The sequence below is a fragment of the Podarcis liolepis genome, assembly GCF_965112155.1.
Source record: "Podarcis liolepis genome assembly, chromosome: 1".
Taxonomy (NCBI): domain Eukaryota; kingdom Metazoa; phylum Chordata; class Lepidosauria; order Squamata; family Lacertidae; genus Podarcis; species Podarcis liolepis.
Window position 1 is genome coordinate 97,001,160 of NC_139554.1, and position 14,933 is coordinate 97,016,092.

Consider the following 14,933-nt stretch of genomic DNA (forward strand, 5'->3'; position numbering starts at 1 on the left):
ACATCTGGTTTGAGGAAATCCTTCCTTTCATCCATATGGCACTTCCTTTCCCAAACATTTTTTTTTAAAATGCTGCTTTTGAATGAATGTGAAGGGCTCATTCATTTAATTAACAAACACCAGCACTACCATTGAAGTACAATACAGATAATACAGATGTAATTATTTAATGGCTTCATCATATATGCTATTTCTCCTGCGGAATGATTATTCTTTTGAGCAGGACAAATCATGTATTTTGTGACATATGTTGATGTTTGGATTTTTGGCCCTTGAGAGAGAGTAGCATTTGCCTAGCTCTGTGTTTACACCATTAAAACACATACCTTGCACACCAGCAGTGTTGTGTAGTGGTTAGAGTGTCAAGAGTTGCAGCAGGGAGACCCAGGTTCAAATCTGTCTTGAACTATGAAGCACAATGGGCACCTGTTGCTCAGATACTCTTTCTTAGTTTAACCTAGAGTAGAATAAAAATGAGGGAGGAGGTGATAACCATGTGTGCAGCCCTGAACTCCTTGGAGAATGGGTTAGCCAAAATCTTCCTACATTACATATACATTAGTGCTGGATAGACATTCAGTGACATTTTTCTCTAGTCATGGAAAAGGGGATAGTGTTCATAGAACAGGTGTTACCTCTTTTGCATCCCTGATATCCAACCATACAGTAGAATATTTGCATGGGGGTGTGTGCATGGAAATTGTGTTTGTAAGAGTCTAGCAGGCTTCCCAATATACTGTTTGTGTGAGCCTGAGGTCATGGACCATGTACTTGGCTGGGTTTGTGCAACCACTTTTGCCTTGGATCCTTGCCTATCATGACTTATCTGGAAGGAGGGGATAGCCTTGGAGATAAACAATGTCTCAGTTCAAGAAGGATTGGTCCCAGGCTCCCGGTGAGGAGTGTAGCTAGGACTGGGACACACTGGGGCAAGTTGGGGAATGGGAAGGAATGTACTCATAGGGTGATGGAGGATTCCGAAGGTATGGGGGTCAGTGTACAGGAACCAGAGCAGAAGGACTCATCACCAGAGCCAGAGGAGCCTCTGTCCTCACAAACACTCTGTCCTCAGTGGGCTCTGAGGCGTAGGTAACAGAGGAAGGAACGCTCTAGGGCAGGCGTAGGCAAACTCTGGCCCTCCAGATATTTGGGACTACAATTCCCATCATCCCTAGCTAAAAGGACCAGTGGTCAGGGATGATGGGAATTGTAGTCCCAAACATCTGGAGGGCCAGAGTTTGCCTATGCCTGCTCTAGAGAGGCTGAGGCAGGTAAGGGCCCATAGCCCAACTCCCTAGCTGGCCAGGTGGGGCCTGCAAGCTGTGGGAGAAGGTCATTCCTCAGCTGGAGCGGGCTCAGAACAAGTGAGGGTCACATGGCTCATCAAGCCCAGGTGCTGCAACCAGCATGCACAAAAGGGAATCTAAAAGGAAAGCAGAGCTGAGGTGCTGTTTCTGCTCAACTGCCCATGTTGATGGACCTTGGCTTGGATGCTCCTGGACCTCTTTTGGACTCTGCTTTGGGTTTGACTCTGGACTATATCCTGACTGCTGGACTTTAGACTTGGCTTACTTGGCTTGATCCTGGGCTGTGTTTCCTGACCTTTGGATGCATGGCTTGACCCTGGACTTTGAACTTTGGACATACTGACTTGTCACCAGGTAGGCCAAGGGTTCAGAACGGGGCTGTCTTTGAAAATGTTTTAGAAGCTTCAATTAGTGCAGAATGTAAGGAAAACACTGGGGCCTAGTTCGATTAGCAGAATACCTGGCACCTGGTGGGCGGGGCCTTTGTGTTGTGCTCTGGAATTGGCCTCTCCCTTTGGATGGTCAGTCAGAGAGGCCTACTGTCATTCTTGCTTCTTGCTCATGGTGTTGTTGTTTTTAGTTTCCCTCACAGTATGTTATTGTGTTACTGTTTACTTAAAGCTTTGTTTGACATATACGTGAGCTGCTTATTTTGCTGAAAGAAAAGAAGCTCTGCTGAAGAATAATGAATTTCCTAAACTTGGGTGAGTGAGGGGATATTCCCAGTACGACAGGAGAAGCTTCAGTTAGTGCAGAATGCAGTTGCCTGACTGTTGACAGGTTTTGTTTTTCTTTCCTGAAAGAAAGTCTCGGCTCCATAAAATTCCCACTGATTACAAATGTCGCTAATCCTGAATACCTTACTTCCATAAATCATCCGGGTGGATCAATGCGTTTGTTGTGTTCTAACAAATAGCAAGCTGGTCTTCAAGGACTTTTGGATCTGGCCTCCGGAGGTTTAAATCACCGGCATACTAGCTCTTCCTGAGGTTTCCTTTTCATAGGTTCTCTTGCTGGTAAAGGTCTGTTGTTTTTTATTCTGTTATACAGTCTCTTGCATTAGTTTCATGTGAAATATAAAGGCTGGCTGACTGCAAAGTGTAAAGGAGTGGCTGAAGTTAATACTGGAGTCTTGTGAGCATTTGCTAGCTGTTTGCTCTATATAAATTAGACAAACCACACAGAATCCATTGTTAGGGGTGGAATTAAAATGAACCGATAGCATTTCAACAAGAAGATCTGGAGGTGGGCAGGTATCTTATTTCTAGATTGGTTGCAATATTGAACCAATTAATTATCTGGTACTGTTGTTTTATCTTCAATAGGACCACTTCAGACTATATTTTCTTTTGGGAGTTTGTTTTGTTGTTGCTATTAATTCCCCTGGGAATTTAATTGAGGATTACATGACATCAGATGGGAGAGAAAGATGAGGTCAGAATTGAAGGAGGAAACAGCAGGCTTGCATTTTAAATAACAGAAGGTAAAGATGCAACAGCAACAAAACACAGCAGTTTTGTTCTTCATGTGAAATTACATTCACACACATCCTTGTGATGTTCAATTTACTCTAGAAAAGACATGCTTTGTTAGACCACTACATTATTTGTTTGATTTTCACATTTGTGATTTTTACACTGTGATTTCCTCATTCCTTCCAATGTCAGCTAAACCTCAAGGTACTTGGAGCTGTATTAAACTTTTTCCCACTCTAAGCAATAACTGTGAGACCCCTTGATTATGGCTGGGCTGGATTAACCCTTTATATCCTGCTATAGCATACCCTCCAACATTTCTCTGATAATAATAAATAATAATAATAATAATAAATAATAATAATAATAATAATAATAATAATAATAATAATAATAATAAATTTTATTTATATCCCGCCCTCCCCAGCCGAAGCCGGGCTCAGGGCGGCTAACAACAATAAAACAGTACAAAAGTACAACACAAACAACACTCTAAAATCATTCATTATAAAATTAATTCAAATCAAACCACTGGCAACCATTGGGCCAGAGCTCCGCGAAGATTGCCGAGGGAGGAAGTCAGGCTGTGCCCTGGCCAAAGGCCTGGTGGAACAGCTCTGTCTTGCAGGCCCTGTGGAAAGATGTCAAGTCCCGCAGGGCCCTAGTCTCTTGTGACAGAGTTCCACCAGATCGCAGCCACAGCCGAAAAAGCCCTGGCTCTAGTTGAGGCCAGCCTAACCTCTCTGTGGCCTGGGACCTTCAAGATGTTTTTATTTGAAGACCGTAAGTTTCTCTGTGGGAAATACCAGGAGAGGCGGTCCTATAGGTACGAGGGTCCTAGGCCGTATAGGGCTTTAAAGGTTAAAACCAGCACCTTAAACCTGATCCTGTACTCCACCGGGAGCCAGTGCAGCTGGTATAGCACCAGGTGAATGTGATCTCGTAGCGAAGACCCTGTAAGGAGTCTCGCTGCAGCATTCTGCACCCGCTGGAGTTTCTTGGTCAGTCTCAAGGGCAGCCCCACGTAGAGCGAGTTACAATAATCCAGTCTGGAGGTGACCGTCGCGTGGATCACAGTGGCTAGGTCAGGGCGAGAGAGGTAAGGAGCCCAACTGCTTAGCTTGGCAGAGATGGAAAAATGCCGCCTTTGTTATAGCTGCAATCTGCGCCTCCATGGAAAGGGAGGTGTCGAAGATTACACCCAAACTCTTAACGGACGGTGCTGGCACTAATTGCGCCCCCGCAAGAGATGGGAGTTTCCCCCCCAATCCCATATCGTCCCGTCCCAGCCACAGGGCCTCTGTCTTTGAAGGATTTAGCTTCAACCGGTTCCCACGTAACCATCCAGCCACAGCTTCCAAACATCTGGTCAGTGTGTCTGGGGCCGAGTCAGGATGGCCATCCATCAACAGATAGAGTTGGGTGTCATCAGCATATTGATGGCAACCCAGCCCAAAACTCCGGACAAGCTGGGCGAGGGGGCGCATAAAGATGTTGAAAAGCATCTGGGAGAGTATCGCACCCTGAAGTACTCCACACACCAAGGAGTGGCGGGATGACAATTCCCCCCCAAGCGCCACCCTCTGATGAAAATAGGGACATCCTATTTATTAATAGTAATAATAATACTTATACCCCGCCCATCTGACTGGGTTGCCCCAGCCACTCTGCGTGGCTTCCAAGATACATAAAAACATAATAAAACATTAAACATTGAAAATTTTCCCAATATAGGGCTGCCTTCAGATGTCTTCTAAAGGTTTTATACTTATCTCCTTGGCATGGGTGTGGGTGAGTGTCGCATAACTATTCTCACTGTACTGAAATCAGTGCTGGATCTCATACTTTGCGGTCTGTACACATCCTGCACTTGCCTATCTTGTCTAATTGCAAGTTGATTTCTCATGTACAGCAGCTCTTGAAATGGAGCATGTATTCTTAGGGAGACCTTTTGTCCATTTACATACATGTGTGAAAACACCACTCTCCCTGCATTTGGTTACTTTTTTAGGGTTGAGCATATATTGCTAAAAATGCATACGTTGCAAGCATGAGAAAATGCATTTGTTAAAAGAGGCCACACTAGCAAACCATGCATACCACCCTCCAGTATAAATGACTGAAAATGAGAGTCTTGCTTTTGTCATTCTAATATAATGGAACTATGAGTGTGTTGTGTTCACTCAGCTTTTGGAATATATTACAATCTGGTTTATTAGAAGCGGTGCATGTGATTTAATTTGAGTGACTTGCATTGGACTCTATGCAAATAGAACCAGAGTGCTGACCTTCTAAGGAACCTCGCTTCAGAAAAATGGTTTAAACATGAGTGCGGAAACAATAAACCATTTCAACGCCAGCACAGTGTTTAGATTTTTCTCAGTAAATTTGAATTGTTTCAAAGATCTGAGATGCTCTAAAATGAAGGGTTGTGGGAGCCAAGCTACTCCTTTCACAGAGGAAATAGCAATGCACTATTGTATTCCCTGGGAAAAATATGTCTCTTAAAAGTAAAGCCGGAATGGGGACTCTTGGCTCCAGAGGCAAAAAGTAGCCTTCCGAGCTTCTCTTATTGGACCAACATTATTCTTTCCAGGCTACACTCTTCACCAGCCTTGCTTTACTCTCTCTCTCTGAGTGCTCTTGCCTGGATGGAACATGTCTTTGAACTGAATGTTTATTGCTTGGCTGGATGGAGGATAGAGGGCTGTGTGTATGCAGCAACTAGTTTACTACACAAAGGGAAGGATGGCATCCATTGCTCCACCCACTTTCACCTCTGGCTCCACCCAACACTGACATGTTGCCCTGGAAAGGTTGCTCAGGTAACACAGCTCTTGAAAAATGCTCCCCAGCCATGGACTAAGGGAAGAGATAGTGAAGCTCCAGATAATGAGAGCCACAGAACGGCTAAGGGAGCTGGGCATGTTTAGCCTGGAGAAGAGGAGGTTAAGGGGTGATATGATAGCCATGTTCAAATATATAAAAGGATGTCATATAGAGGAGGGAGAAAGGTTGTTTTCTGCTGCTCCAGAGAAGCGGACACGGAGCAGTGGATCCAAACTACAAGAAAGAAGATTCCACCTAAACATTAGGAAGAACTTCCTGACAGTAAGAGCTGTTCGACAGTGGAATTTGCTGCCAAGGAATGTGGTGGAGTCTCTTTCTTTGAAGGTCTTTAAGCAGAGGCTTGACAACCATATGTCAGGAGTGCTCTGATGGTGTTTCCTGCTTGGCAGGGGGTTGGACTCGATGGCCCTTGTGGTCTATTCCAACTCTATGATTCTATGATTCTAAGGCCAGTGTGAGAAAGCTTGCTCACTCACGCTGTCTTACTTTGATGCATCGTTGTAATGAATAGAGAGCTTTGCTTAGCAGATCCTTCTTCAGTGCATCAGTCAGGATCCAGAGTTGCTTTTTTAAGCTCCGTTCCTGACTGCCCAGCATATACTCTACCACGACAGGCTGTGCAGTTGCTTCTGGTGGCACAACTGAAGGCATGTCTGCTATGCCACAAGCATCATGCAAGTTTAATCTCTTTCTTCTCTGTGCAAACAGAAAGCATGCAGCAAACTTCTCTTTTCCATTACACTACATTTCCAGAGGCAATCTCTGTTTGGGTGCAGAGCCACCCAGCCAGCTGTGCTGGGAGAAATTACGCTTCCAAACTTTCAGCAACTTTCAGTGGGCCAACTACCCTTGTGAACAGGGTTCAGGCTTAGATGCAGAGTATTAGCTTTATGTTCAGATAGTCAAAGGTTTGATCCTTGGCATCTCCAGGTAGTGTTAGGATAGACGTGTCTAAAACATTGGAGTTGTGCCCGTCAGAACAGCTAATACTGAGCTAGATGGACCAGTGGTTTGGCTCAGTACAAGACAGCTTCCAATTTTCCTTACCACCCCAAGTACATGAGTTATGTCATATGTGCACAGACCCACACCATGTTTGATAACTCTCCCAGCCATATTTTTTCCCAATCTTATATGTCAGTTTCTTCTAAAGAAATCTCAGCACATTCCAAGTTTCTCATCTCAGGAAGAAACTATGTGCTCATGGGGGTCTCTCTCAACCCTTCAGGTTGTGCATGAAGGCTGAGATTTCCTGAAAAAACATTGCAACCATGTCAAATGGTGTCATTGTGCCAGTTATATGGTGCATACTTTTAGTGAATGTGAGGGTGCTCCTGCTGTGAAAGGCTGTCTAAATAATTGACATCTCTCCCTTTTCGTGATCATGCTTCCTCTTGCTTTGACCCAATGTCATGTCAGTCACATATCCTCACTGAAGCAGTGTGTTTAATTTATGATCATTTTAGGTACCAGGTAAATGCCTTTTTGTTCCCAGAGTCCTTTTAATTGCAGTGTTGTATAGTTCTCTTGGGATTCTAGGTTCTTCTACCAAATTGTTCCCCTTGTTATGATTTTGTAGTTAGCTGCTGTGCTTATGTTGCTGTTGTTTGTTACGATTTTGTAGTATTTATGACTAGTTTTTACTGTTTAAACTTTGCATTGCTCTTGGAATTTTGAAAAGGTTGGTCAGCTGCCCGGAAAACCAAGTTATATGGATAGCCAATAAATGCAAAAAATAATGTCAGTAAGCAAGCACTGCTGGTATGGATCAAAATAATATCCAGTCCAGCATCCTGCTTCAACAGTAGTTCCAGAAAGTTCGTAAGTAGGGCCTGAAGGCACCAGGGTCCCCCTTCTTTGTCCACAGGAACTGGCATTCAGAGGTATACAGTCTCTGCAGTGATCACAGCTAACATTCATCCTGTGAAAGATGGGGAAGTTGTGGGTCTTCAGCTGTTGGGACTCACAAACTCCCATAACCACAGGTTTCCCATTCCTGCTTATTTGCTTAGTCCTTTCCTAGTGTCACTTAAAGTGAACCACATCCCCAAATCTTTGCTCAGCAAATTCCTCAAGTTAGCTACCAACTCCCTTTTTCTGGAAACTACAAGCAAGTCTTGCTTCATTGAACAAGTCTGTGTTGTAGAATTATGAGGGAGAAACATGTGTCTGCATCCACATCTTGTACAATCATATTATCTGCAGTTTCCTGTCAAAAAAAGCCCTACTTGACAGTTACATTTGTTGTGCTCTATGAAACGACACCTGCAAAAGTGCTCAGTGGAGAATGCAAGGTCACCCAAAGCCATTAACGTCTCATCCCCAAAAGATCACTGTATAGGCCAGGGGGGCTTAAAGGGTGTCCCCGCCCCGCTTCCTGAGTGTAGGCCTATTACAAATACAGACAAGTTTCTTCTCCATTTAGTCTCAAAATGATTTAATGGAGGCAGAGACAAGTTTACACATACAGGATATGGTTAAAAATAAAAATTTTAGCCTTAATGTAAGAGGTGATATTAGCTACTTGCTGTCCCAAAATTATGGGAGCACTCAATTCCTCTTGACTTTTGCAATGGCTTTTAAGGGTGAGAAAATAATTCAATAACTTTGAAATTGTGCCAGAATAGCATTCTCGGCTCTGAAAAAAAAGAAATTGTTGTATTCTTTCTGGCTCTGTGCATTCAGAAATAAGGAGCTTTGGTTAGAAAGAGGCGGTTTTGAGACATCAGTAGCTCTCCCAACTTTGTTGGTCTACAACTCCCATAATTCCCAACCATTGGCCTTGCTGCCTGGGAGTAATGGAAGTTGGCAGCCCAACTGAATCTGAAGAACTACATTTACCACCCCCAACATAAACAGAAAGAGGCAATGGATGGGAGAGAGCAAACAGGGCAAGGGGAAAGTAGGTTTTTTTTACTACTGCTGCTGCAAGGCTGTGTAAACAATAAACAAATCACCAGCATCCTAGGGAAAAAACACACAGGGAAATTGGGTTTGGTGTCAGTGACCCCCCAAACTCAAGACCACAAATCAGAATCTAACCTTGAGAAGGAAGAACAATAGTTGATTTCAAAGACTAGGGGCTATTTCATAGTACAGGGCAGAATGGCTTGTGTAGACATGCAAAATGTTCCGGTGCAAGTCAGAAAAACAATGTTTGGACTCAATATTAAGGAATGGACATATAATATGGCATCACAGGTATCCCCCATCCCCAGCAATACTCAGGAATGAGAGTTGTACCCTCCAGATGTTAATAGAATGCAACGTCTATCAGCCCCAGACAGTATGGCCAGGGATGAATGTACCTGTAGTTTAACTTCTGGAGGGTACCAGGCTGTCTAGAATTTAAAATACCCTATTCATCCAAAATTTTCAAGGACAGAAAAAATAATTATTACTAACTCAAATTCCAAGCAAGAAAAAGGGAAATAAATAAGAAGCTCCAAAATGAAAACAAGATCCCAAGTAGTTTTCTTTTATCACAAACTTTTATTTACAACTTTACAATGGCAAAAGATTTGCAAACCAATTTGCTATCAAAAGAGCACTTGACAAGAAGATACTTTGGTTGTAAGTGTCACTGGGTGCAATCCAGCTGCATTCAATTTTATGCATTTTGATATTTGCCTTCTGTAGGATGTGGATTGCACCCACTTTCTGCAATGAAATAAAACTAGTGTAAACCAAAACAGCTTATGCAATCTGGGCCAGAAGCCTAAATATCTGTATAAAAGATTATGCCTTTTTTCAACCAGTACAATGAAAATACTTCTTTTATATACAAAAAACTCAAACACAACGGTTATTCAACATCTGCACAACTAGACAGACAAGCAGTAAAACTTGTATCTCCTAGCCACATATTCAGGCCCTGCCTCCTAGACACACACACTCACCAAGATGTACAGTTTTTTATTTTATAAATAAGTCCATTAAATCCCACAGAAAACTAAAAGCAAATACAACATTCCGTCTGGGAATAAACTTGTACATTATCTTGAAGGAGTTCAACCTCCAAAATCACGTAGAACAAATATATATATAGAGTGAGTCCCAATTTTACAAACATTGAGAGAAAATAAAATATATTGTTAGCTGGAATGGAAACTTGAAGACTCCGACTCTGTCGAAACAGAAGAATGTCCCCCTCGCTTGCCTTTGGAGAGAATCTTAAGGCTTGAGCCTCTGCTAACAGAGGTCAAAGCATTTTGGGCAGATGTCTTGAATTTGGCACCCAGGAAAGCATAAAGGATGGGATTCAGGCAACAATGGAAATATGCCAGGGCTTCAGTAATGGCGATCCATTTGTGCACAACCTCCTCAAAGTAACAGCCATTCTGGATGACTCCAAGGAAGACAAAGGTGTCTATGCTGATGCCAATGTAGTATGGTAGCCAGCAGGCAAAGAAGGCAACAATGAGGATGACTGTGGTCTTCAAAGCTTTGCGCTTCTGTTGGCCTTTTGACTGTGACAACTTGGAAATGATAATGCAGTAGCAAGTCAGGATTATAAGACCAGGCAGGATAAGGCCTACTATAATATGCTGAAACCTGAAGGAAATTGTCCAGGTTTCGTGAGGGTAAAATCGCTGGCATACGTATTTTACACCCGGCTCACCAGTGACCTTTGTGCTAGCAAAGATGATATCGGGCACAGTCAGAAGCAGAGCTGGTAGCCAGACACCAATGTAGACGATCCTTTCCGCCAGCAACTTCCTGGGTCTCTGGCTGTTGGTTGCATGCACAATTGCCAAGTATCGATCTAAGCTTATGAAGGCCAAGATCAGGACACTGCTATAGAGGTTGACCGTATAAATGCAATGGACTACTTTGCACAAGAAGTTGCCGAAGTACCAGCCGATCACGGCATCCACAGACCAGAAGGGCAAAGTAATTACAAACAGGAGGTCAGCCACTGAGAGATGTACTCGATACTTGTCAGTCATGCTCTTCAGCTTCTTCTGATAGCCCATGACAACAATAACCAAGCCATTGCCAATGATTCCTGTCAAGAAAATGATGGAGAAGATTGTGGGCAAGAAGATCCGGTTGAAATCGGCGTTCTCCTGTCCAAAACATGCTTCTCCTTGGTAGTTGCCATCGTCACCAGAGCCGGTCTCATCGGTACTATTGTCAGAAAGGTCAAAAAAGTACGCAGAAGACAGCTGTAGATGAATTAAAAGAACAAAAACAGTAGTTAGATGACAGCGAGAGAGCTTAGAGTTAGTGTACACTCACCAGCAGCAAGCATCAATGTTGTATAGCAGATAGCACCTTAGATTTGACAACCAGGATTCAAATCCTCAAGAGTACCTCGAGGTGACCTTAAGCCACTAACTGTCAGTCTTTTCTTCTATGACTTTTAGGGAAATTAGAGTGATAGAAGCAGTGCTTTTGAGAACATTTATTATACTTTTATTAGTTGCAACAGGCAAGAAAGGTTCTCTTTTAATTGTTTATGCTTTGCTACTGTAGTGTACCCAAGGGTTCTGTCATTCTGCCTTTAAAGCTCCTAATTCTGCAACTATAAACAATAACAGCCTAGTTCCTTTTTGTAAACTTTCAATTTTTCTTAACATATAGACCACATATTTTAGTTTCCAAGAACGGTCAGTGACCTAACCAAAAACCAGGAAGAAAACATGAATCTTTCAAGATAAGAAATGGAAACTAGTTGTGCAAATTAGTTCCAGACTAATTTGGAATTTTTCAATTTCTTCCCCCCCCTTGTTCTTCAAACACAAGGAATTTCCTTCATGGATCACTAGATAAAATCTTGCAAATCATGTGCACATAGTGCAACAGGTGACAACTGTTACAGGCAAGTTAGATCAGAGCACATGTGATATACTTGCAATACTGTCAATCACTGCTTTCCATTGCATCTATGTGTAGGCTATGAACAAAATAATACACAGTGGGGATCACATGTGGTCTGCAGGGTTTTTTCTAGATGGAAGTGCTATCTATGAAGTCAAGTCATCATGACTGAAGTGATTCCCAGATGTACAGTAGAAAGATGAACATTAGTTCCCTATCTTAATGACATGAAGAAACTAATTTTAAAACAGAAGTAGGCATTATAATGGATTTACAAAAGCCACCCACTAGAGCTTCAACTTGGGATATGAAAGCAAACATCCAGACTGCCTTCAGTATTTCCTCTATGGAATAAAATACTGGTCAGAAAATTTGTTTATGAACCTGAAGCAAAGTTCTTATACAAAGTTTTCATTAGCCATGCAGAGCACTGTGCTATACAGTTTCACATAATATGACCTGGAGGAGTCTAGGAAAGGGATAATGGATTACTGGTCCATTAAGAGGAAAAACCAAGAACATCCATAGGGCCAACTCAAAGGACCTTTATTAGGGCCTACTAACAAGTTACAATGAAGTGGGGAAACCTGTGACTTAATGGAAACTCACTGGGTTGGATGTTGAGCAAAACACACACACACACACACACAGAGAGAGAGAGAGAGAGAGAGAGAGAGAGAGAGAGAAAAGGGGGCAGAGAAGAAATAATGAGGATGTTGGGCAAAATGGACAAGCCTAAGTCCCCATGTGATTACTGTTCCCCCCGGCTGTTGCATAGGATTGTGTGTAAATAGGAGGGAAAGGACATTTTTCAATTTTGCCCGCCAACAGAAGAAAGAGAAGTAGCAAGAGAAAGGGCATTTTAGGAAACCACCAGCCAAGCAGACAGGGAAAGAAAAGCAAGGGGAGGGCGTGGCCATCTAGGTACAGCCCCTGCCCCCTCAGGCATTGAGGTTTTTTCCCCAATCCTCTTGCACAAGCTTGTGACATGAGAAGGGCATCTCAGGAAACCACCAGCCGTTTGAACACTCAGACAGCGAATAACAGCCAAGGGAGGGAGTGGCTACCTGGGCACAGCTGCTGCTACCCAAGACTTTGAGATTCCCTCCACCCTCTGCATCTCTTGCACAATCTTTGCTCTCACACTTCAACAGAACTCAAGCAACTTTGTAGGCCAATTCAAAGCACTTCTATTTTTATTTGGGCCACACATTTATTTAGTTTTAACAACTTTTAAAAAGGAGGCCATCCTGGATCAAACCTGAAGCGCCAACATTGCTTTCCAACAGAGAAATCTCTTCCCCAAGCAGGACAACAGATGTTCAAACTGCAAATGAACTAGGACCCTTTAGATCTTAACATCTCCAAGCATGCAAGGGCTCAAAAACTTATTCAGGAATTTTTGTTGAGGTCTAGAAATCCTTTGCTGAATGTTAAGTAATCTTTTGAACCAAATCTGTTACCCATTTAGCTAACAACCAAAGTTGGTATTATTCTGTCATGGATGCTTTAGTTGAGATTCCTGAATTGCAGGGGGTTGGACTAGATGGCCCTTGGGGGTCCCTTCCAACTCTACAATTTGATGATTCTAAACAGCCATTGACCACCTGGTGTGATATACCCTCCAAGCAAACCTATGCAAATCACAATATTCCTCTAGCTAACCTCCGCCACCCTTTGGCTCCACCTCCCCTGTCTTAAACGGATCCATCATTACAGATCCCGCTGCGTGTTTAACTTGGAACAGGTAAACTTAAGAAGAAATCGTTACTGCTCATAATGACGAAAGGCTGCAGACCTAAACCCTCTAATCTGGGAGTGAACTCCACTGAATTCAGGCAGGGCTCACTTCTGAGTAGACATAGCCCATTTCTAAATATCCGTTCCCACTGTCTTCAGCGAGTTCTGCACCATTCCTCTGGTTTTGTATGCAAGCTTACGACTGAAAAGAACTGGAAAGGCAAGGCAGCTTCAAGAGTGCTCAAACGCGCTAGATCCACCCTCTAACTTTTCCTCGCTTTGTGCAGCCAAAGCAAAGTCACCGCGTTTCTAACCGCGCGCAGGGAAGACGGGAGAGCCACCGCCAAAGTTTCGCCGCAGAATAATCCTTCGGAATTCAATGGGATGCAGCTATAAACAAGCAAAGGGGTGGTAGTGAGCTGCTTTCTCCCGTAACTGGCTCTCAAGCCTAACAGAGACAGAAGACATGCCAAAAAAAGTTTGGGTTTTTTTGGCGGCAGTATGTAAACATGAGACTTTTTTTTAAGGGCAAGCTGCCGTTTTAGTTAAGTGATTCATGCCCTTCCCCCCTGCAACAGGTTCCTCGGGCTGCAAACCACGCGCGCACCCCGCCAGAGATCCATCTACGATTCTACTACTTATTATTGCATTGTGGGGAAGATCTCAAACCGCCAACCCCAACTCGCGCACATTTACGTGCAAGCAAGTCGCGTTCCTGTCCATGGAATTTCTCCCTAAGGGAAACTGGAAATAAAGGACGCACGGAAGGGTGCACGAGCACGCGCTCCACGGCCGCCTCGACCCCCAGCCTTAAAAAGAGGGCAAAGTCCGGGGGCGACTTTTCTACAGTCCCTTGCAACGCTATTGCGCCGGCTATTATTGCAAGGTGCAGTCCCGATCTACTGCCAAAGGGCGAGAATCTGCTTTATTGTAAGAGTCCCTAGGAGCGAGGAGCCTTAGCTGAGAAGCAGATTTGTTTGCAAAGAGGAATGAGCGCGCTCCCATCTCTTCGCCTCTTGGAGAAGCGGAGGCGTCATCCACGTCCAACACGATTACTATTATGATTATTACCACCGAAACAGCCGCATGGCTGTGCGTGGGCTCTCCCTTATTTCCCGCGAGATCCCGCTCAGTTAGGCAACGCGCGCCACTGGAAAGCGGCATCTCCGCAGCCCTCCAGTCCGAACACTCTTTCTCATTCATTCAGTCATTCCACCCCTCCGTCGTCGCGCCACACTTACACCCGCGCTCCGATCCATGGCTCCCGTGCTCTCTCGGCACAGCCTCGCCTCGCCACTTGCAGCTGCCGAACCAAACACAAACAAACTAAAGTTCTCGCGCCGGCGCCACCCGCGCTCCTTATAAAGGCGCCCTCCCCTCGGAGCCAGCCCGCAAGGCAGCAGGCGCCTCCTCCCAAGTCCGTAAGGGAGGGGTAGGGTGGGGATCGCGGTTAAGAGTAGGAGGGCGAGCAAGCGAGCGATCGGCAGAGCGTGCAAAGGAGGGTACCCCGCGTGGTTCCTGAGCATGCGCCGAGGGACACCGCCGAGCTTTTCTTGCAGGAGGTCGTCGCCGCGGACTACGCGCCTGGGGGAAGGGAAGTCCCTAATGGATTTGCAAGGGATGCAAATCCTTTCACTTACGGTTTGCCCACTGAGTCTACAGCTCCGCTTAAGAGGGCTTCGTTTTCCAAAATCCAAGGCTGAGGACTGAGTTCGTGTCCTCTATCGCCAGGGATTCT

At 44.3% G+C, this 14,933-nt stretch overlaps 1 protein-coding gene across 1 annotated transcript; it reads right to left on the reverse strand.

Moving 5' to 3' along the window:
* Window positions 1-9,104: 9,104 nt before the first annotated feature.
* On the reverse strand, window positions 9,105-14,692 carry CXCR4 (C-X-C motif chemokine receptor 4). Its single transcript, XM_083481783.1, has 2 exons — window positions 14,437-14,692; window positions 9,105-10,800 (listed from the first exon to the last, which is right to left on the reverse strand). The coding sequence occupies exons 1-2, from the start codon at window positions 14,452-14,454 to the stop codon at window positions 9,727-9,729; spliced, it is 1,092 nt and encodes a 363-aa protein (XP_083337909.1). The 5' UTR covers window positions 14,455-14,692; the 3' UTR covers window positions 9,105-9,726.
* Between the last annotated feature and the right edge of the window lie 241 nt (window positions 14,693-14,933).